Consider the following 20,834-nt stretch of genomic DNA (forward strand, 5'->3'; position numbering starts at 1 on the left):
TTTTACCATCAAATTCCAAAGTAATTGTGGTAGTCAATTATTTTAGGAAATAAAAGTATATAAAAGACATGGTTTCAGCCTGGACTTATGATTTCATTGGTGTAGGGGGAACTTTCCATGAGGAACCTCCTTTTATTGATGGAGATTGGTACTTTCTTTGTAACTGTTAGCCTGAGAAAGCAGCCTCGAGCACTAAGAAGGTGTGGCTGGCCAGGGGTTACATAGACAGTATGTGTCAGAGACAGGATCTGAACCTAAGTGTTGCTCTTTTTAAGTGCTCCCCCATTAAGGTGCTTCGTTGATACCTCACCATGGCCTAGAGGTTATCCTGGGCCAAATCTCAAAAGTCTGTTAGCTGTGATTACTTTTAGTATTTCTGCAGAGCTGAAAAGTACAGACTGGGTAACCAACTGTCTTCTGAGAACCAACCCAGCTCATTTTTGAGAGCTCATCACCAGAAAGCTGGTCCCCAAGGAATACAATTTTATATCTATCTATCTATCTATCTATCTATCTATCTATCTATCTATCTATCTATCTATCATCTATCTATCTATCTATCTATCTATCTATCTATCTATCTATCTATCTATCTATCATCTATCTATCTATCTATCTATCTATCTATCTATCATCTATCTATCTATCTATCTATCATCTATCTATCTATCTATCTATCTATCTATCATCTATCTATCTATCTATCTATCTATCTATCTATCTATCTATCTTGCATATGAAGGACTTGCCCTTTTACATTTCAATGTCTCCATCTTTTTGTCCTTCCTGACTTTTCAGCTTTACTGAAATCCCTTATGGTACATTATGACAGGTGCATATCATATTTAAAAACATCATTTTAAATTAGGGAAGTTCACTATGTAAGGGAAACCTAGGATGGATACTTTTGTAATCTTAAAAGTTGATATTCATTCATTCATTCATTCATTCATTCCCATTTAGATTTTATAATTCACATTTCATACCAGGTCACAAAATACCAATAATAATAATTACAACAACAACAACAACACAATAATAACAAATGACTTCACCGCCTGAGGATCACCTCACTGTGAGGTCAACTCCATGACTGGAAAGTCCTTGCCCAGAGCTCGAATACGATCATAAATCCTTGCTACCCTGTTCGCTTTTGTCTTGGATTGCTCTTGAGTTTTAAAATTTACCTAATTCAGTCCTCTAATTTATTAATAACAATAAAAATGTTTATAGTTTGCTCTAAAGGTTTACAAAAAAATTGCCTGTTGTTTTGTTAATCCTCAACACTTTAAGACAGAAGCTATTATTACTCCCATTTCAGAGTTGAGAAAACAAAGCTAAAAGATATCATGAATTGCCCAGGATCATATAGTAAGTGTCTGAGGTGGAATTTGAACTCATATCTTCATAATTCCCAAATACAGCACTTTATCCACTGTACCACCTAGGTTGAATGACTTGGTCACATGGCTCATAAATTGCAGGATCAGAATTTGGATCCAGGGTTTTTAATTCCAAATTCAGTCTTCTTTTCATTGTACCATGTTCATGAGCACAATCTCTATACAGGAGAAAAAAATCAATCAAAGACCTGAATGTTTGACCTATGGAGTTCTTCCTCATCCTTTTTTTTCACCTCTAACCCCCATTATCCCTATTTTCAAATGAATGCTAGGCATCACATAAAAGACATAACATTTAAGTAGACTAGCAGGTGTCTGTGTAGTAAAGTCAGAGATAAAATGCCAAAGGACCTACTATAGCTTTAGGTATGTAGTTCTTTTTTGCATCAGTAGAAACAGTATATATTTAAGCCTAGAAATTTTAAAAAACCAAACCAAACCCATGTTATCTATGTAACAGCCAGCATTTCAATAAATAATTTTAATTTATGCATTGATCATGTTTCTTTTTCAGTGGGCTTCTTGAGGCAAAAAGAGAGACAATCAGAGGTGAGAAGTTTGTGATCTGATTTTTTTTTTCATTTCTCTTGCTACACATTAAATGGTAGTCAGGGTAAGTTTTTGAATCCTGATGGTTAGGTTTGGGATGTGTGCCTATTCTTGTTCTTCACAGGGTTTTCCTCAGGCTTAAAGTTTAATCGTTGTAGATGAACATCCTTTTGTGTCTATTGGGAAGCTTGCACCTGATTTTAATTACTGAGTTGCTCTTTTGGTGGAATGTCTTCTGGACTCTCCTTCACCAAGCACAAGATTCTTATAACATTCGTAATTGGTGACCTGTTTGTGTCTCTTCATTTTTAGACTCCATGAACAGTTGGTGATGGCCAGGCCTAAATTCTTCTTGAGTTACATGGTCATTTTACATGCTGAGATACATTAAATACTGGAATCAGTTCCCAAGGAAAGTTGTAAAATTTCTTTCTCTGAAAATCTTTGAAAAACATACTTATTCTTACCTGTTTCAGATGCATTAGGCGTGGCCAGTCACAGGACTAGTGCCCTTGTTTAAAAAAACGAAAACAAAAAACATTCATTGACACCATTTGTTTTATGGGTCTGCCCTACCCCAAATGTGGAACCAACTAAAACAGTTCAACAAAACCACTGGTAAAGTGACAGTAACTGATAACACATCCAATATTGAATATCACTAAGTCCTTACTTCTCTATCAAATGTAAGAAAATAGGTTTTGTTCTCTGTCCTCCCAGATCAAGATCAATTCCCACAGTGAATCAGTTTGGTTGCTTTTACTGTTGTTTCCAATTACATAATTATGGGCATTACGCATATTTTTTTTTCCTGATTTTCTTTATATCATTTCATACATGTCTTCTCATGTTTCTCAGAATCATTCAGCTGAATGATTTCTTATAGCATAATAATAAATGTATAAATCAGAATTTTTTTCAGTCACTCTCTAATCAGTAAAAACTCACATTATTCCCTATTTTGTTTGCTTGCTTTTTGCTAGGACAAAATATGCTGCTAGAACTATTTTGGTATTCAGGATGTCCAAAAAAATCTCAGTTCAGTTTTAAGCTACTAAAGTTTGAGCTATTTAAACTCTTAAATCTTAAAACTGCACAAAAACTGCTCTGAGATTTTGGGTATACCTTGCATCTAGATTTTTTAAAAACCTCTGATCTCCTTAGATTATGTATGCCCAATTAGAGGGGGGGGGTCATGGATTTATTTTTCAAAAGTCCTGTCCAACATGGGGGTTCTCTGATTTGACCATTTTCTAAACTCTTTTCAATGACAAGAGCTCATGCTTATATTGGAAAATCTCCTAACATCTCTAACTCTTTGAGATATATTCCACAAGTATTATTATTCCTAATATACAAATTGGAAATTGAGGGTCCAAGAGGTTGTCACTTGCCCAGGGTCACACAGTTAATCAGTGGCAGAGCTGGGCCTGAGTTTCAGTTTTCTAACTTCATGGCCAATACTCACTGTGTGGTCTTTTCTTTAATAAACAGTTGTCTTCCAACTCTGGCTTTAATTAAGTATCTCACAATCTCCTGGTAGCAGACATTGATTAAATCTATAGAGATTAGGAGGTTTCTTGATTTAACAGCTGCTTATGAAGCTAAATCATATTTTGGGTGCCAAATAAATGTTTTAGGCTCCCCATGAACAGCTGTGAGTTGGATGGGTGTTGCCAGATTCTCATCTTTTCCATGTCCTGCGTTTGTTATTAAGGGCATGCAGTATAGAGCTATAAAATTGTAAGGAATGGAGCAGAGCCTCATATTCTGGATTATCTTTTCATACAATAGAAGCATCTGGTACATATCTATGAAGTGCCTTTAAAAAAAAAGACAAAGGCTTTATTGAGTACCTGATTTATTTTCCTGGACATGTGGAGGCTAAGAAATATTGAACTTCATTATTTGAAGCTTGAGTTATCTAACTACAGTTTCATAACTAATGGATAAGGAGAACATTCAGGATTATAAGTAAGGTCTTACAACTTTTGCTTTTTTCCATTTTATTTTCTTTTCATACTGGACTTAAGAAATACTACATAAAATGAGCATTTCCAGATGCAACTCATAACTCTTCTTTTTTTAAACATATTTTTCAATTACATGTAAATTTTTTTAAAAATTTAAATTTTGAGTATCACATTCTCTCTCTCTCCCCCTCTCTTCCTTCCCCTCATTGGGAAGGCAAGAAATTTGATATGTTATACATGTGCTCATTTTGAAATTTTTTTTTAAGTTTTCATTTAAATAAATAAAAAAGACTGTATCTTGCTAGGCTGGTAGTGCAGGGGCCACTCGGGGGCTTAATTCCACAACTAATAGGCATGGAAGTTTTGATCTAATCTGTTTCTTACCTGTCCTGCTTTGCCTCTTCTTAAGCTACCTGGTGGGTCCCTTTCTTGGGGGTTCGTTATATTGTTTTCAGACTTAACATGGACACCCATAGACTTAGCCCAGAGAACCTGAGTTCAAGAGATCCATCAGCCTCAGACTCTAGTAGCAGGGATTGTGCCACCACAATTCACCAAGCCCTTAATTCAAGGCTCAAGCTTAAAGACCACTCCAGCTCTTCTAACAGAGCCTGTTGCATTCTGAAGGTTCATATCAGGACTCAGGGTTGGCTTCTTTATTTATCAAATTCTTTTCATTTTTCTTCTTGGAACCCTGAGCTATAAGCTGCTCGCATTCCTATTTCAGTCTTTTTCTGACCACCATGTTGGATGGGACTTCCGTAGCAATAAAATTTTCTGACTAGGGAGATCAGATTGGGAATCTGCATAACTACCAGATTATACAGAATTGTATTTCTCCCAGGAAGCCCAGGGAGGCATGAGGACTTCAGTAATGAGAGTCAGTCACCTGGTTTGCCTCCTTATTACTGGGATTCTCTAATGGACTCCGTTCTTTAGGTAGGTGTAAAATGAGAAAATGCTCCAGTGTACTACTGGCTGAAATTCTACCCTCCCTCTAGAGGTAGAGGCCCACGATTGTTACAAGAGCCATTCAGAGGCTCTCTCATTGTTCATTCTGTAATTAACACCCAAAGATTATGTCCCTGTTCCTCAACCCCTCACAACCAGTACTTTTGTTCCCAGTCATTCAAGCATTTTTTGGCCAAAGTGGTGTCTCAGTGTTGACTATGTAGGGCCCTGTACTTTAGTTATTTGATTTATTTATTTAAGCCTGGATATCTCCTTATCTCACCTAAGTGGAAAGTGCAAGGGACTACTCACAAGGGATGGGAGATTTGACCTGCTTCATTTCCAAACTGGGCCCATTTGCCTCTCCTTAGTCAACCTGGGGTCCTCCCACTGCCAACTCCTTCCTTGGCAGAGGGGCAGTGGGACTCATCATAGTGATGTAGAAGCTAGTATAGACACCCAATTTCCATAGCTCAATGCAGCTCAGAACTGTAGAGCACAAGGGATCCTTTGGCCTCAGCCTCCCTGACATCTAGGGTTACAAGTAAGCCTTGGGATGCCTTGATATTAATGATTTTACATTAGAAAATGGAATGTTCTATTTCCACTTTTTTCTAGTGTTTTTCCCCTTTTGTTCTGATTTTTCTCTTACAATATAACTAATGTGGAAATATGTTTAACATGATTGTACTTAACCTATATCACATTGCTTGCTAGCTTCGGGAGATGAGGGAAGGGAAGGGAAGGAGGGAGGAAAAATTTAGAACTCAAAATCTTACAAAAGTGAATATTGAAAACTATCCTTTACATGTAATTGTAAAAAAAATAAAATAATATTAAGATGGACAATTTTTTTCTTTTTTTCTTATTTATATTTAGAATCTTATTTCCCCAAATTACATGTAAAATACAAATTTTGACATCAAATTTTTAAAACCTTTGTGTTCCAAATTCTAAGATGGAAAATTAAAAAAAATAATTAAAAAAAAGAGAATGGAATGATTTTTCAACTCATCTCTGCCTCCCATCTTCCTTCAAGTTTCAGCTAAAATCTTACCTTCTGAAAGAAAACTTTCCCAGGTCTCTTATGTCTTCCCTCTGAGATTACCTCTCACTTACCCTGTATATCTCTTGTTTCTACATAGTTTTTTGCATGTTGCTTCTCCCATTAGAATGTGAGCTTGAGGGAAGTCACCTGTTTTTGCCTTTTTTAAAAATAATCTCCAATGATTAGTCCTGGATGTTTAATAAATGCTGGCTGACTTTAGTTGCCAGAAAAGGTGAGAAGCATTTAATGCTTTATCTCATTAGGATCGCCCCGTTCTACTTGTTACAAGAACCATAAGATTATTTTTAAGATGTTAGATTTTTTTTTCAGTTTTAAAGTTCTTTCATCATATTTTCTGGGTTTGTTTGTGTTTCTAAAGGTCCCTTCCATTTATGAGAAGAAACAGGACTAACAGAGACCTCCCAGCCACCAAAGGATTCTTGAGGTTTCTTCTATAGTAACTTATCCCAATGGATTCCTTCTTGATTTATAGAATGACTATCTGCATCAGGCTCCAGAGAGATATGTGGGCAAGGCCATAGTAAATTCTATCTTCTTTAATTGGTTTAAAATCTCTAATGGGGACAGGGCTGGAGATTTATTCACTTCTTCAGCCCTCACACCAGAGGTATTAGTCTTCTCTGAATAACCCCTACCTCTGACTCTCTGGGTGATGGGATGATGAGAGACCTGGCCTTCACTGGTTCTAAAAAGGTTGATTTACTTTGTGTCCCTTGTCCAGCAAGGACAGTTTGCTCACGAAACCAGCTCATGCATTGATTTGATTGTCACCTCTTGGGTAAGAGAGGGCAGAGAGGGCTAGCCTCTGAATCTGTAGTCCTGGACCAGTTAAAATTCCAACTCCTTCAACAGTTTTCTCATCCGTTCTTTCTTTTGTCCTACTGACACCTACCTATGCAAAGTTCAGGATAAGAGAATTATGCCTCTATTCAGCCTGTGCCCTAAGTCTGGAAAATCTTCTTTTCCTCTGTTCCCTGGTAAAATTTCTACACAGTTTTTAAAGCCAAACTCAGATGTCATTTTTCAAATAGAAGCTTTTCATGATCCTCCATCAGTACTTTCTTCCCATGACCTCCTGTAGCCCTTTGTTTTGTTTCTAGATTGGTCTTATCCCTCTAAGTTCCCTAAGGAAACATTGTCTTATCTAGGTTTAGTATTCTCACCTCCTGTGCTTGGAATGCCTAGACCCCTTTAAGACTCAGCTCCAGAGCTGTAGAAGCCTTTCTTGTTTCCCCTAGTTTTTAATTCTCTACCCTGTATATATTTTATATAAATATAGGGGTTTTTTTGTAGGCTGACTCCCTGATTAATGAGCTCCTTCCTCAGAACCTTAATGCTCATAATAAAGTATATACAAGAATGAAAAAAAGGAACATGAGGGAAGGGATTGTTTTTGCCTTTCTTTGTAAGTCCTGTACTTAGTGAAATGCCTGGAATACACTAAGTGCTTAATAGGAGCTTGTCTATTGACTAAGTGACTATCACTACTAGGCTTATACCCCAAAGAGATCGAAGAAAGAGGAAAAGGAGCACCTTGTGCAAAAATTTTGTATAACATCTCTCTATGTGGTAGCAAAGAACTAAACTAAGGGGGAATTCTTCAAATGGGCAATGGCCGAACAAATTATGGCATATGAATGTAATGAAATGCTATTTTTCCATAAGAAATAATGAAGTTTTCCATAAACCTTGGAAGATTTATATGAACTGATGGCAAAGTGAAGGGAGCAAAACAATTTTTGTCTTATTTTTAAAAAAAAATATTTTATTTATGTTAGTTTATGGAATAAAACAAGCAATTCCATAACATAATATAATTAAAAACATGAAAGACTTGCACAAAATAACGAAGAATGAAATGAGCAGAACCAAGAGAACATTGTATACAGTAACAGCAATATTGTTTTAAGAATGACTGAGTGAATGTCATTCTGAGTATTATGAATCAATGCTTTTTTTTTTTTTTACAGTGTTATTGCAACGATTCCAGAGTTCCCATAATGAGGCATGCTACCAACCTCTTGACACCCTGACAGAGGGTGCATAATGAGACATATATTTTGGACTTGGCCAAATGTAGGAATTTGTTTGCTTGATTATGTATATTTGTTACAAGGTGTTACTTTCCCTCTACCCACCATGTGAGGGAGAGAAATTTGATTTTTGTCAACTGAAAAAATAAAATTTAATTTTAAAATGCCCCATCTGGTCGGTCTCTCTCTCTCTCTCTTTCTCCACTGATCCCTTCCTCTCTGTTTCTCCTCCCCCACCCCTCTTTCTTTTCTGTCTTTATCTGTTTGTATGTCTCTTGTCTCTCTGTCTCTGTGTTTCCTTCCCTCCTTGTGATTCGGGTCTGTCCGTTTCTCCCTCCTTCTCTCTCTCTCTCTCTCTCTCTCTCTCTCTCTCTCTCTCTCTCTCTCTCTCTCTCTCTCTCTCTCTCTCTCTCTCTCTCTCTCTCTCTCTCTCTCTCTCTCTCTCTCCCCGCCCCCCCCCGCATCCCACTCCCCCTCGTCTCTGTTCCTATCTGTCCATCTGTCTCTGTCTTTCCTTCCTTATCTCAGTCTCTCATTTTTCTTTTTCCGTCTGTCTCTGTCTCATTTCACCCAGCCCCTAAAACAGTACTCTGAACCCAGCAGGTGCTTATCCACTGTTTTGGTTGTGCTAGATAACTTTGCGGGGTAGTACACGTATTTTGGGGGGTGGCTGAGGCGCAGAGAGCCTTCTCGCACCGTCCCAGAAGAAAGAGCAGCAGCAGCACGGCCTGAAGCTGGAGCGCTCACAGCCAGGACCAAACTGCTTGGAGAGAGGAGGAGGCGGAACCTCCGTGCACACGGGTCTCACTTCCCACCCGGAGAACTGTTTGGATGCACCACTGGGGGAGCGAAGCTGCGCTGCACCGCGCGGTGACCGGTCGCGCGGCAGGCATGGAGGGGAGTGGGGCAGTGACCACTGCAGGCAGGGGCGGCGTTGCCGGCGGCGTCCACCCCCTCTTAGGGGCTCTCGATGGACAGAACTGGATGACCAGCCACCCGCAGGTCAGCCTTCCCTCGAGTCCCCACGGTTCCCGGCTGGAGGGGGAGACTGAGACGGGGCTGGGAGACCCTAGAGAAGAGGTCCGGGGCTCCCCGCCCCACGCCACGAAGTGCCAAGAACCCAGGACGCGAGTCCAAAGACCTGGGTTCGAATTCCCCTCCTCCACTTCTTCCCGGTGTGACTTTAGACAAGTCATCCAACCTCTCCTCCGTAAAATGGGGAAACCCCGAGTTTTGACCCTTCTGCAAGGAGCCTTTCCGGGGCCTCCTACTCTTAGTGCCCTCCTTCGGTTGTTACATCCAACTTATCCCTGGCTCTGCCTTTTTTTGTATCTAGTTGTTGACTTCTCGCCTCCCCTTTTAGACTGTGAGCTCCCTGAGGTCATGGCTTGTTTTCGCCTTGTATTACCTTAGCACAGTGCCTGGCACATAGCAGGCGCTAAATCAATGCTTGTTGGCTTGACCTTTGGAACCCAGTGATCTCTGATCATGCGACCCAGGAGGGTCTCCCCAAAAGTCTCCTATAAAACTCGAACTTGCTCTTCTGGCCCCAGTCCCGAGCCTTGACCCGGTGCTTGGCTGAAGGATGATCACCAGGATGAAATAGGGTGACCAGCAGTGGGCCAGAATGAATGACACCTTTAAAAAAAAATTTAAGTATTTTTTTTTGGCAGTTGTGTGTATATTTTAATTGACAGACTGTGGCTTAAGCTGATTTATTAAGTCAGTTAGGTGGCTCAGTGGACTTGAAATCAGGAAGATCTGAGTTCAAATGTGACCTTAAACATTTCCTAGCTGGGTGGCCCTAAGCAAGTCACTTAACCTCTGTCTGCCTCAGTTTCCTCAATTGTAAAGTGGGTATAACAATAGCACACCCACCTTGAAAGGTTGATGTGACAGTAAAATGAGGAGATGATGTTTGTACTTAATTAATTCTTGTTAATCCCCATTAAGACTAGTGTAGTGTAAAAAAAAAATAGTGTAGTGGTCCAGTATTGGAAACAGTGCCTCTGACTTTGTTTCTCTCTTACTACCAGTGTGACCTTGAGCAACTTCACCTGTTTCCTCATCTGTAAAATTAAGACATTAGACTAGTGTCTGAAGTCAGGATTCTGAAACTGGGGTCCGTGAACTTGAATGGGGGAAAAATACATCTTTAGTTTCACTAACCTCCAACTTAAATTTAGCATACTCTTCAGTTATTTAAAATATGATTCTGAGAAGGGTGTCATCAGACTACAGAGGGATCCTTGACATCAACAAAGTCAAAAAGCCCCATGATATTAAAAAACATTAAGAATCGAGATGATCTTTACAACTTTAAATATTATAAATATCTAAATATGTTTTAATTTGTAGTAGAACTGGGGGGAAAAAACCCACCATGCTGCCACTTCTAGTCAGAAAACTAATACTAAACAGGATGTAATCAAATGCTAAGTCCTTCAGCACTGATAATAAGTGGTCTTTAGAAGTAATACTACTTGGCCCTGGTGACTTGTTTTACAATAGCACAGACTGTACTTCTTACCTCTTTTCTCTTCATGGACCTTTTTGTAGCCTGGTAAAGCCCTTCTCAAAATCATGTTTTTAAATAATTAAAGAGTACATTAAATTACATTTGTATGGCAAAGTCCACATCCCTTATGCTATGATTCTCAACAATTCTGGGAGACAAATAGGATTGGCATTGTCTTTTTACGTAGAAATGATTTAGATTCCTTAATAAGTTTGAAAAGTTTCCTGAATTGGACTACTTAGAGGGTACAAAAATCCTATTCTTTTAAAGAAGTCTTTTCTGTCAGAATTAGGGAAAGAAAAAGGCAGTTGCCTGATGTTTACTTGTCAGTCATCCAAGAGCAGGTATGTGTATTGATGAGCATCTTGTGACATGTGTTCTGCAGCCCAGAACAGCGCAGGTCTATAGTAAATGTACTATAAATATTCTTAGCATGAATGAATGGAGAGCAGGGTGTAATCTCAGTCCAATTGGTCCCAGGAACTTTTCTGTTGTTTCAGAAGAGATGAGGACATCTTCTAAACATCCTCTGAAAGTTCTTCAGGTTCATAATGTCCTATCCTTGGGTGTTTTATTAGATAAGCAGTTTGCTAGTTTTCCATTCCCTTAACTTAAAAAAAAAATCCAGATTTAGTGCTGTTAAGACATGTTTTCACAGTTCCAGATCTTTCACTTTGGTCACACAAGTGATTTCAGGGCTGCTGAAACAAGTTTTTGTTTAATAGAGATCTTCTGTTGCCTTAATTCTTTCTATTCCAAAGATATGAAACAGCAGTTGAATATACTTAAGAGGAAACTGCTTCTCAACTACTGGGAAGCTGGAAGATAGTAAGATAGGACTCAATTCTGAAGGAGTTTTTTTTACCATCTAGTGGAGAGCGCTCATTAGAAATTCAGTTATCCACTCCCTTGTATTGTTGTTTAAGGATCTGTGTATATGTTGTCTCCTCAAGATCATGGCATCATAGCTTTATAGAGTTGATGTGGGTCATCAAATGAGGAAAATGTCCAAGGTCATGGGGCTATTAAGTGGCAAAGACTGGGAGTTCCTCAGGACTGGAGCTGTCTCTTACTTTGCTGCGTACACACAATAGGCAGGCAATAAGTATTTGTTGAATGAATGAAACCAAATATTCCTTCTTAACAATTTTATATTTACTTCGACTTTCAGTTTTTGGAGATGCTGGAATTAGACGTGGCAGAGACTTCTCAAGTTTATACAGCTTTCTTGGTTTACCTGGACCTTCTGGAAGGTAAGTTTTTTTGGGGGAGAGGGACTAAGGTGGGCAAGGAGATGCAGTGTTAGAATTTTGATAAGGAAGCAGTCATTAATGTGGCTGTTACTTTCTTCATTACTTTTCTAGGGGTGGTTGATCTTGAATCTTTCTTACTTGTCATAGTAAAGATTAGTGAGATAGAGAGAAGGCTGTAGTAAATAATGTTGCTTGTAGCTGTTAAATCTTTTTAGTTCAGAGAAAGTTCATTGTTTTGAGTTTCTGTTTGCAGTAATGGTTATTTTTTAATGGTATTCTTTCAGGTAGACACTGGCATGAGGTAAAGAGTGTAGGACTACCAGAGCTCCAGCTCATTTGCCTCCACGGTCATGAGAAGGAAGGAGAAAGGTTACAGATTGTGGTGCCAACATCTGTTCATGAATCGTTCAGTCATGAGAGGTGAGCAGGTGACTTCAGTGTTGATTTATCAGTCCAGTCAGCTCCCCAAATGAAAAACAAAAAAGCCTTCAGTTAAGAGTTAATACTTTTTATTTTAACAGGTTTGAAATTCATATTGTGGATTTTATGCATCAGGAACATAAAATGAATTATATAATAACTTTATTCCTCTTATTTCTAATTATGGATATGACTGTTGTTCAGATAAGTATATATTAACTAACATGTAATTATTTTATATCATTTAAATATGTATTAATTCCCTGTGTGTCCTACACCATACAGTGAGGGAAATAAAGAAACATAAGACAAAAGGCCTACATGAATGAATATGAATATGAATATAGGGTGACAAACGCATACAGGTACAACCAGATGTCAGAGTGGGTAATAGAAGCAATAAATATCTTAGGACTTCAGAGAATAGAGAGAATAATTCAAGGTGGGCCAAAGAATCACAGAAGCAAAAGAGCCTTCAGACCTCATCAAGACCAATTCATACTGGAACAAAAATATCCTTTACAACATATGTAGCTGGCGGCTATTTAGCCTCCACCTGGAGACCTCCATGAATGGGAACCTTCCACTTCTGAGGGAGCCTGTTTTACTTTTGCGTTGACCTCCCGGGGTTTGAGATTTTTTTTCTTTACTTTGAGTTCAACTCTACCTCCATTCACCTTTCACCTACTGGTCATAGTTCTGCTCTCTGGGGTCAGGGCAGAACAAGACCATTATCTTGTCCTCCCTAAGTTTTCTCTCCTCTAGGCTAAATATCTCTGATCCTCCTAAGTCTACCTTAATCTTAAGTCCTTTTACCACTCTGGGGTCCCTCCCTCCCCTGTGTGTATCCAGTTTGTTAGTGTTCCTCCTGAAATTCAGTGCCCAGACCTCAGTGCAGCACCCCCGGCAAAATCTGCCCAGTGCAGAAAGCCTTGGAACCCTGCCCTCCCTTGTTCTGCTCACCAGGCTTCTTGACTGCAGTCTGAGATTGTAGCTGAATTTTTGGCTGTCACTAGAACGTGTTGGTCACATTGAGTCTGTTTGTTGGATGAGGTTTCAAGTTAGCTTGGACACCAGAGATCTTTTGTTCCTTTGTCTCTTCATCGACAAATTGAAGGGATTAGAGTATGACTTCTCAGATTCCTTCTAGTTCTAAGATTTCATTTATTTCTTTTAAGCATGATATATGGGTCCCCATGTGAAGGAATTTGGGGGCCAAATTACTTATTTTCTTGCTTTCCTTGTGAAAAGGACTCTTTAGTCTGCTTTTGTTGCTCAGGTCTTTTAAATTTCTTTGTGTACTTGAATATCATGATTGGACACACGTTATGATTTCCTTGCTGTGGGGAACTCCTGATGAGGAAACTTCCTTAGCACCAACTCAGGTCGGCACCTATTCTGCAATGAATCATAAAGCATTGTCTAGGGCTCTGAGATGTTGTTTCAGTGACTTACTCATCATGTGGTAGTCAAGCATTGATCTCAGGGCTTCCTGACCACAAGGTTGGTCCTTCATCCCTTGTGCTGCCCCCATCAGATAAGTTAACTTAGAATGGGAGCCAACCCCTGATATGATGGGAAATTGCCACTTATGCTCTGTTCCCTCTTGTTACAAGAGCTATATTCCAAAGCTTTTCAGCCATTGCTTTTCTGAAACCATCTCCTACCTCCTGAGAGACCCCATATATTGTCACTTAAAATGCTTCTTCCATAGCTCTCAGTCCCTATTTCAATTACAGCCTGGAGCTAGCTTTTGTTTTTTGTTTTTTTTTTCTACAACAGGCCCATGTTTTTAGCGTTATTAAACTCCAGTTTCATCATATGCATCCTATGCCTGGCACATAGTAGGGTGCTTAATAAATGCTTTTTTTCTTCTGAAGGCAATTGGGGTTAAGTGACTTGCCCAGGGTCACACAGCTAGTAAGTGTTAAGTGTCTGAGGCTGGATTTGAACTCAGGTCCTCCTGAATCCAGGGCTGGTGCCCTATCCACTGTGCCACCTAGCTGCCCCAATAAATGCTTTTTAATTGATAAAATTGATTGATGATAATCTTGTAAAGTAAATAGGGTTGGTATTGTCATTTCGGTTATATAGAGAGGGAAACTGAGGCTTATGACTTTTTTTTTTGTCTGAAGTCACACGGCAAAAATCAATGTCTTCTCTTTTTCCTATAGTGTAGTTCATTGCCGAGCTGCTTGAGTATAGAGTGATGGAGTGTTTTGTTTGTTTTTTTTCCATTAATTAACTGTGTTTCCCTTATGAGTGTACATCCTGATGTGTTAAAAATTAATAGCCCCAGTCAGCTTTATATTTTATATCTGTATACGCTACAACAATGTCCAACCAGTCTCTACATTCATTTCTCTATGTCTTAGGCATTGAATTTTTGTTAAAATCCAGTGCCTGGTGACTTTGTTTACACAGTTTCTGGCAAGAGTAGGATGGATTCCATTACAGAGGAATGTATATTTAGATGGTAGTAGACTGAATGAGTTACTTTGAGCAACTGTACACTTTGTAACTTATGATTGTTATTTTTTTAAAAGTATATATAGTATATTGTTACTATTAAAATACTTTGATATGAGATTTAATGAGACTTAGAGGACCATGTCTATGCTTTCCCCTTGTACAGTTGCTTATTTGATGTTGGTTGCTAATGTCCAGTGGGAGAATGGGATTGATCTAATGCCCATTTCTATTTATTTAATGAGAAAGTCATATTGATAGTGAATGAGTGAATATCAATAATAACTGATAATCACACTGCCTTGAATAGATCTGTTTCTAGATTAAAGATTTTCATTTAAGTTGATTGTAAACATAAAGTTTAAGCTTATGTTTTAAAAGCATGGTATAGAAATGTAAACCATAGAATTAGATTTCTACATTAAGTATCACTGATAATTTTTTGCTACTATGTTTTTAAGGACAACATGTTGTAGTAAATAACTGTAATTACACATACGACTTACTCAAGGCTCAGCAGAAATATAACACACATACACAACTCATGTGCAAGTGAAGACATCGCTCATATCATGATGTCATTGATCTTTGACAATGAAGGACCAACAAGCACACACACACACACACACACACACACACACACACACACACGCGCGCACGCGCGCACGTATTTGGAGAATCATAGAACTGAAAAATATCTTAGAGATTATCTAGACCAAGCACCTCATTTCCTTTTTAAGTGCTTTATTAAAAACTTAATATCAAACATAAATTCAACTAATTAAATTTGCTTAGTAACTATTTACATTTAAGTTAATTTATTTCAGCATGTAAGTCCTCATTAGAATCTTTGTCCAGTTTATTTACTTTTCCAATACAATTAAATTGTCTTCAGTTTTTTGTAACTAGATACATTATGGCCATATGAAAATTTTTAGACAACTTTTTTGTGTGTTTTAGATTTTTCTTTTTTTATCCTAAAGGATCTTTATCTTTGAGGTTATTGGATCCTTTCTCATATATATATATATATATATATGAAAGCATATAGTTATACACACATCTAGTAGAAGTCCTTCATTGAGTTTTGGTTGTACTTGATTTATCATTCATTTTTTTCTACTGGCATGAGAGTGGTAAAAATGCACTAGGATGAGAGCTTGGATTAGTGCTTCAGGTCAGAGCTGTTGGTCCTGCTCAGGGTTGAGGTAAGGATTGCCAGCTCCCTGAGGACTGGTTGGTATACAGATAGCAGAGAGTTCACTTAACTTTCGTTGTGAACAGAGAAGTCTGAGAATTTTCTGGGAGTGGGAGACATGACAAGATTTCTAGGTTATTCACTTTGCTGGCACTGGAAAAGGAAGTATAAAAGCTCACTGAAGAAAATAATTTTTAAAAAATAGAATTGGACAAGTGGAAGTTAACGACTCCCATGACATATCAAGAAGTAATAAAACAAAATCAAAAAAGTGAAAAAACAGAAGAAAATGTGAAATCTTATTAGAAAAAGAACTGACTTGGAAAATAGATCCAAGAGACATTATTTAAGAATTATTGGACTATGTGAAAGCCACAGTCAGAACAAGAGCCTAGACATTATCCTTCAAGAAATTATCAAGAAAAACTGCCCTGATATGTTAGAAGCAGAAAATAAAATAGAAATTTGAAAAAAAACAAAACAACCACCAATCACCTATTGAAAGACATCCCCAAATAAAAATTCTCAAGAATATATAGCCAAGGGCAGCTAGGTGGTGCAGTGGATAGAGTACTGGCTCTGGATTCAGGAGGAACTGAGTTCAAATCAGGCCTCAGACACTTAACACTTACTAGCTGTGTGACCCTGGGCAAGTCACTTAACCCCAATTGCCTCACCAAGAAGAAGAACAAGAACAAGAACAAGAAGAAGGAGGAGGAGGAGGAGGAGGAGGAAGAAGAAGAAGAAGAAGAAGAAGAAGAAGAAGAAGAAGAAGAAGAAGAGGAAGAGGAAGAAGAAGAGGAAGAAGAGGAAGAGGAAGAAGAAGAGGAAGAGGAAGAAGAAGAGGAAGAGGAGGAAGAGGAGGAGGAGGAAGAGGAGGAAGAGGAAGAGGAAGAAGAAGCAATAGCCAAATTCTATTTGAGCTCCCAGGCCAAGGAGAAATTATTGCAAGCACCACAAAAGAACAATTCAAATATCATGGAGCCACAATCAGATAACAAAATATATAGCAACTTCTACATTAAAGGATAGGGGGCTTGGGATTTGATATTCCAGAAAACAAAGGAGCTAGGGTTACAACCCAGAATAATTTACCCTGCAAAACTGAGTATAATCCATCATGGAAAATGGATATTTAATGAAATAAAAGATTTTCAAGCATTCCTGACAAAAAAAAACAGACCTGAATAGACAATTTGACTTTCAAGTACAAGACTCAAGAGAATCATAAAAAGGTAAACAAGAAAGAGAAATCATGAGAGATGCAATAAAGTTACATTTTTTATATTCCTACATTGGAAGAAGATACTTGTAATTCCAAATAACTTTATAATTATTAGAACAGTTAGAAACACAGAGACAGAAGGGTTTGAGTTGACTGTGATGGGGTATCTAAAAAATAAGGATGACTATAATGGGATGACATATGAAAAAATAAAATTAAGGAGTGGAAAAGAGGGATCCCTTGGGAAAACAGGAAAGGGAGTGGTAGAATGGGGTAAATTATCTCACATAAAAGAAATATGAAAGAGTTTCTATAGTGGAGGGGGGAAATGAGGTTGGGGTGGCAAACAGTGCTTGAACCTTAATTTCATTGGAATTGGCTGAAAGAGAGAATAGCATACACACTAGCTTGAGTATAAAAATCTTATCCTACAGAGAAGTAGGAAGGGAAAGGGATAAGAGACAGGTAAGTGGGGCTGATAGGAGGAATAATGGATTGGGGTAGGTGGTGGTCAAAAGCAAAACACTTTTTTTTTGGTGGGGCAATGAGGGTTAAGTGACTCGCCCAAGGTCACACAGCTAGTATGTGTCAAGTGTCTAAGTCTGGATTTGAACTCGGGTCCTTCTGAATCCAGGGCCGGTGCTTTATCCACTGAACCACTTAGTTGCCCCCAGCAAAACACTTTTGAGGGGAGAGAGGGTGAAAGAGGATAAACAGTAAAAATAGGATAGAATAAGATACAGTTAGTAATGATAACTATGGAAAATTTTTATATTGTTTGATAAAGGCCTCATTTCTCAAATATATAAAGAACTGAGTCAAAAATGAGTCATTCCCCAGTTAAGAAATGGTTAAAGGATATGAACAAGTAGTTTTCAGATGAAATCAAAGCTATTTATAATCCTATGAAAAAATCCTCTAATTCACTCAAATCAACATTGATCTGTTAGTTATTCTTTGGGTTAAGTCAGTCAACCAATTTTGAACCCACTTAAAGGTATTATTATCAATTTCACATCTCTTCAATTTTTCTACAGTGATGATATATGAGACTGTCAGATGTTCTATTCAAATCCATATATATTATGTTGATGGGGTTTCCCTGTGCAGAGATGAGAATTAACCTATTTAAGTCTTATCAATGAATCATTAGACTTGTTAGTTAAGTAACATAGCTTTTTGATAGCTTGAAAAGCATTCCTATTATTAAACATTAATGAAATGATTATAATATACTGTAAAGTCTACAGATTTATAAGGTATAACATAGTCTTCATTGAATAAAATAGGAATCTAAATGATCAAATAGGCCTTTTTCATCTCTTTCAAAGTTTATCAGTTTTATTTTCTGAAAGGGGCATCAGATGTGATCATTATGAAAGAGATAATTGAGTGGTCTCCTCCTGCCTCATTCAGTTGATAAATTCACAGGATTTTGTCACATTTGATGAAATTTTAATGTAGTAATAAGAGATTAAATTATTAAAATTCCAGTTACCACTAGTGATCCCCTATTCTCCCCTGACAGAATTAAATGGAACAGCTTCATTGTTTGAACAAAAATTATACAACCTTTAAATAGCTAAGCCAATCGAAACAGGTGGTTTGCAGAGGAAAAAGTCCAAGCTGTTGGTAGCCATATGAAAAAAAAAATGCATCAAGTCACTAATAATTAGAGAAATGCAAATTAAAGCACTCTTGAGGTTCCACCTCACACCTTGTATGTCAGCAAAGTTGATAAAAAAGGATGACAATAAATGTTGGAAGGGTCTTTGGGAAAATTGATGCTCTAATGTGCTGTTGTAGAACTGAATTGATCCAGCCATTTTGGAAAGCCATTTGGAGCAGTTGCCACAAAAATTACAAAACAGTACATCCGCTTTAACCAAGTAATACCACTCTAAGAGATAGAGTATATATATATATATATATATATATATATGTATATATATATATATATATATATATGTATATATATATATATATATAAATATAAATATATACTCTAAAGAAATCAAAGAAAGAAAAAAGACTCTCTTTTTAAAAATACTTATAGCAGCTCTTTATTTGGTGCAAAGAACTGGATACCAAAGGGAATGCCCATTAATTAAGGAATGGTTGAACAAACTGTAGTATATTAATATAGTGGAATACTATTTGATGAAGGGGGACTATTTCAGAGAAACCTGGGCACACTTGTATGGACTGATAGTGAAGTGAACAGAACCAAAAGGACATTTTTCATTTAAGATATTTTTAAAAAGGCCAAAAATAAACAGTCCCTGCTCTCCAGGAGTCTAATAGACCTAGTAGAGATATTGTACCAGAGAGAGCTGCAGTTTAAAATCACAAACTTTATTTTTAAATTTGTGATGTGTTCCTTACCTAAGTTTTATCTTGGGAGGCTTAGTTAAGTTAAATATATAGGGTTTGTTTTTAATAGATGGAAAATGACCAATGAGGGCCTTTGTGTGTGTGTGGGGGGGGGGGGGGTCGGGGAGCGGCAATGAGGGTTAAGATCACAGAGCTAGTAGATGTCAAGTGTCTGAGGTTGTATTTGAACTCAGGTCCTCCTGAATCCAGGGCTGGTGCTTTATCCACTGTGCCATCTAGCTGCCCCAGCCAATGAGGGTTTTTAACATTAATCCAGTTTTCAAATTTGCTGAACAACTGTAGGAAATGGGTGAGAATGAATGGCAACATGGCTTTAAGATTTCCCAGTTTCATTGACACATGATTCATTAAATAGCAACTACATTTAGCTATAACAGACACTAAATGATTTTCATTTCTGTTCCTTTTTTCACTCATTTCAAAATAAAGAATCTCTGAAGTATTATAGAGCCTACCCGTCTTCTAGGTTTAGAAGACATCCCACTCTCTGGTATTTCACTTGTACAACAGCTAGGGATTTATTGTGGCATTCTGAGAACTTTTGCCAAACTTTTTTTTTTTTTTGACCAGGCTCTTTTATAGATAAGAAAATTGAGGCTTTTAGAGTTGAAAACACCCACACTCCTTGGCTGAGTCAGGGGCAGAGCTGAGATTCTATAAGGATATAAGCTTCTTGAGGCCATAGAATCTTTTTCATCTTTTTTTTTTTTCCCCCTCCAGAGCCTAGCCCAGTACCATGCATATGTTAGGCATTTAAGAAACGTTTGCTGAATTCAGTTAAATATTAGAATTCCAGTCTTTGACTTCATGGTGTAATTCACCAATCCATATGACCATCCAGTTTCTCTCATTATAGTTTTCAAAAGATAGCCTATTGCTTTTTTCCCTACATTATATAAAAAAGTTTTATTTCTCTTTGTTAAATGTAATTTTCCCTAATAAATAGCTTTCAGATAACTCCATCATCAGTCTTCCCTTCCTTTTAAGGCTCTAATTATTTTAAAAGGATTTACTATCCCTTCATGTTGCTATACACAGCATTAGCCTGAATAAGATAGACCAATTATCAACTTCATTTTCAAATACAGGCATGTCACTGCATTCATGATGAGAGGGAAAAAAGCCTGCATTTCTACGCATTGAACTTGGCAAATTAAAGTTTTTGTCACTGCTTTTATTTTTAAAAACCCACATAATTTTCCCTTCAGTAAAAAGTTAGAAAATGCATATAATTATAAATTCTTTTCTTTTGAGCAATTCTTTTTGTAGAAGTCTCATGAATAGAAATATATATAAATGGAGAGAGACAATCTAGACATCAAAGATGGTCTCCGAGAGGGTGCTAATAGATATATCTCAGGATCTTGCAAAAGGGCAAG

At 37.6% G+C, this 20,834-nt stretch overlaps 1 protein-coding gene across 1 annotated transcript in view; it reads left to right on the forward strand.

Annotated features, from left to right (window-relative positions):
* Positions 1-68: 68 nt before the first annotated feature.
* The window catches only part of TSEN15 (tRNA splicing endonuclease subunit 15), a 33,445-nt gene continuing 12,679 nt past the window's right edge, over positions 69-20,834 (forward strand). The window contains 7 exon segments of the mRNA XM_044003133.1: positions 69-148; positions 291-402; positions 6,667-6,723; positions 8,683-8,738; positions 8,740-8,980; positions 11,668-11,749; positions 12,034-12,169. Coding sequence (XP_043859068.1) covers positions 69-148; positions 291-402; positions 6,667-6,723; positions 8,683-8,738; positions 8,740-8,980; positions 11,668-11,749; positions 12,034-12,169 — 764 coding nt within the window.

This window comes from Dromiciops gliroides, chromosome 4 (genome assembly GCF_019393635.1).
Source record: "Dromiciops gliroides isolate mDroGli1 chromosome 4, mDroGli1.pri, whole genome shotgun sequence".
Taxonomy (NCBI): Eukaryota; Metazoa; Chordata; class Mammalia; order Microbiotheria; family Microbiotheriidae; genus Dromiciops; species Dromiciops gliroides.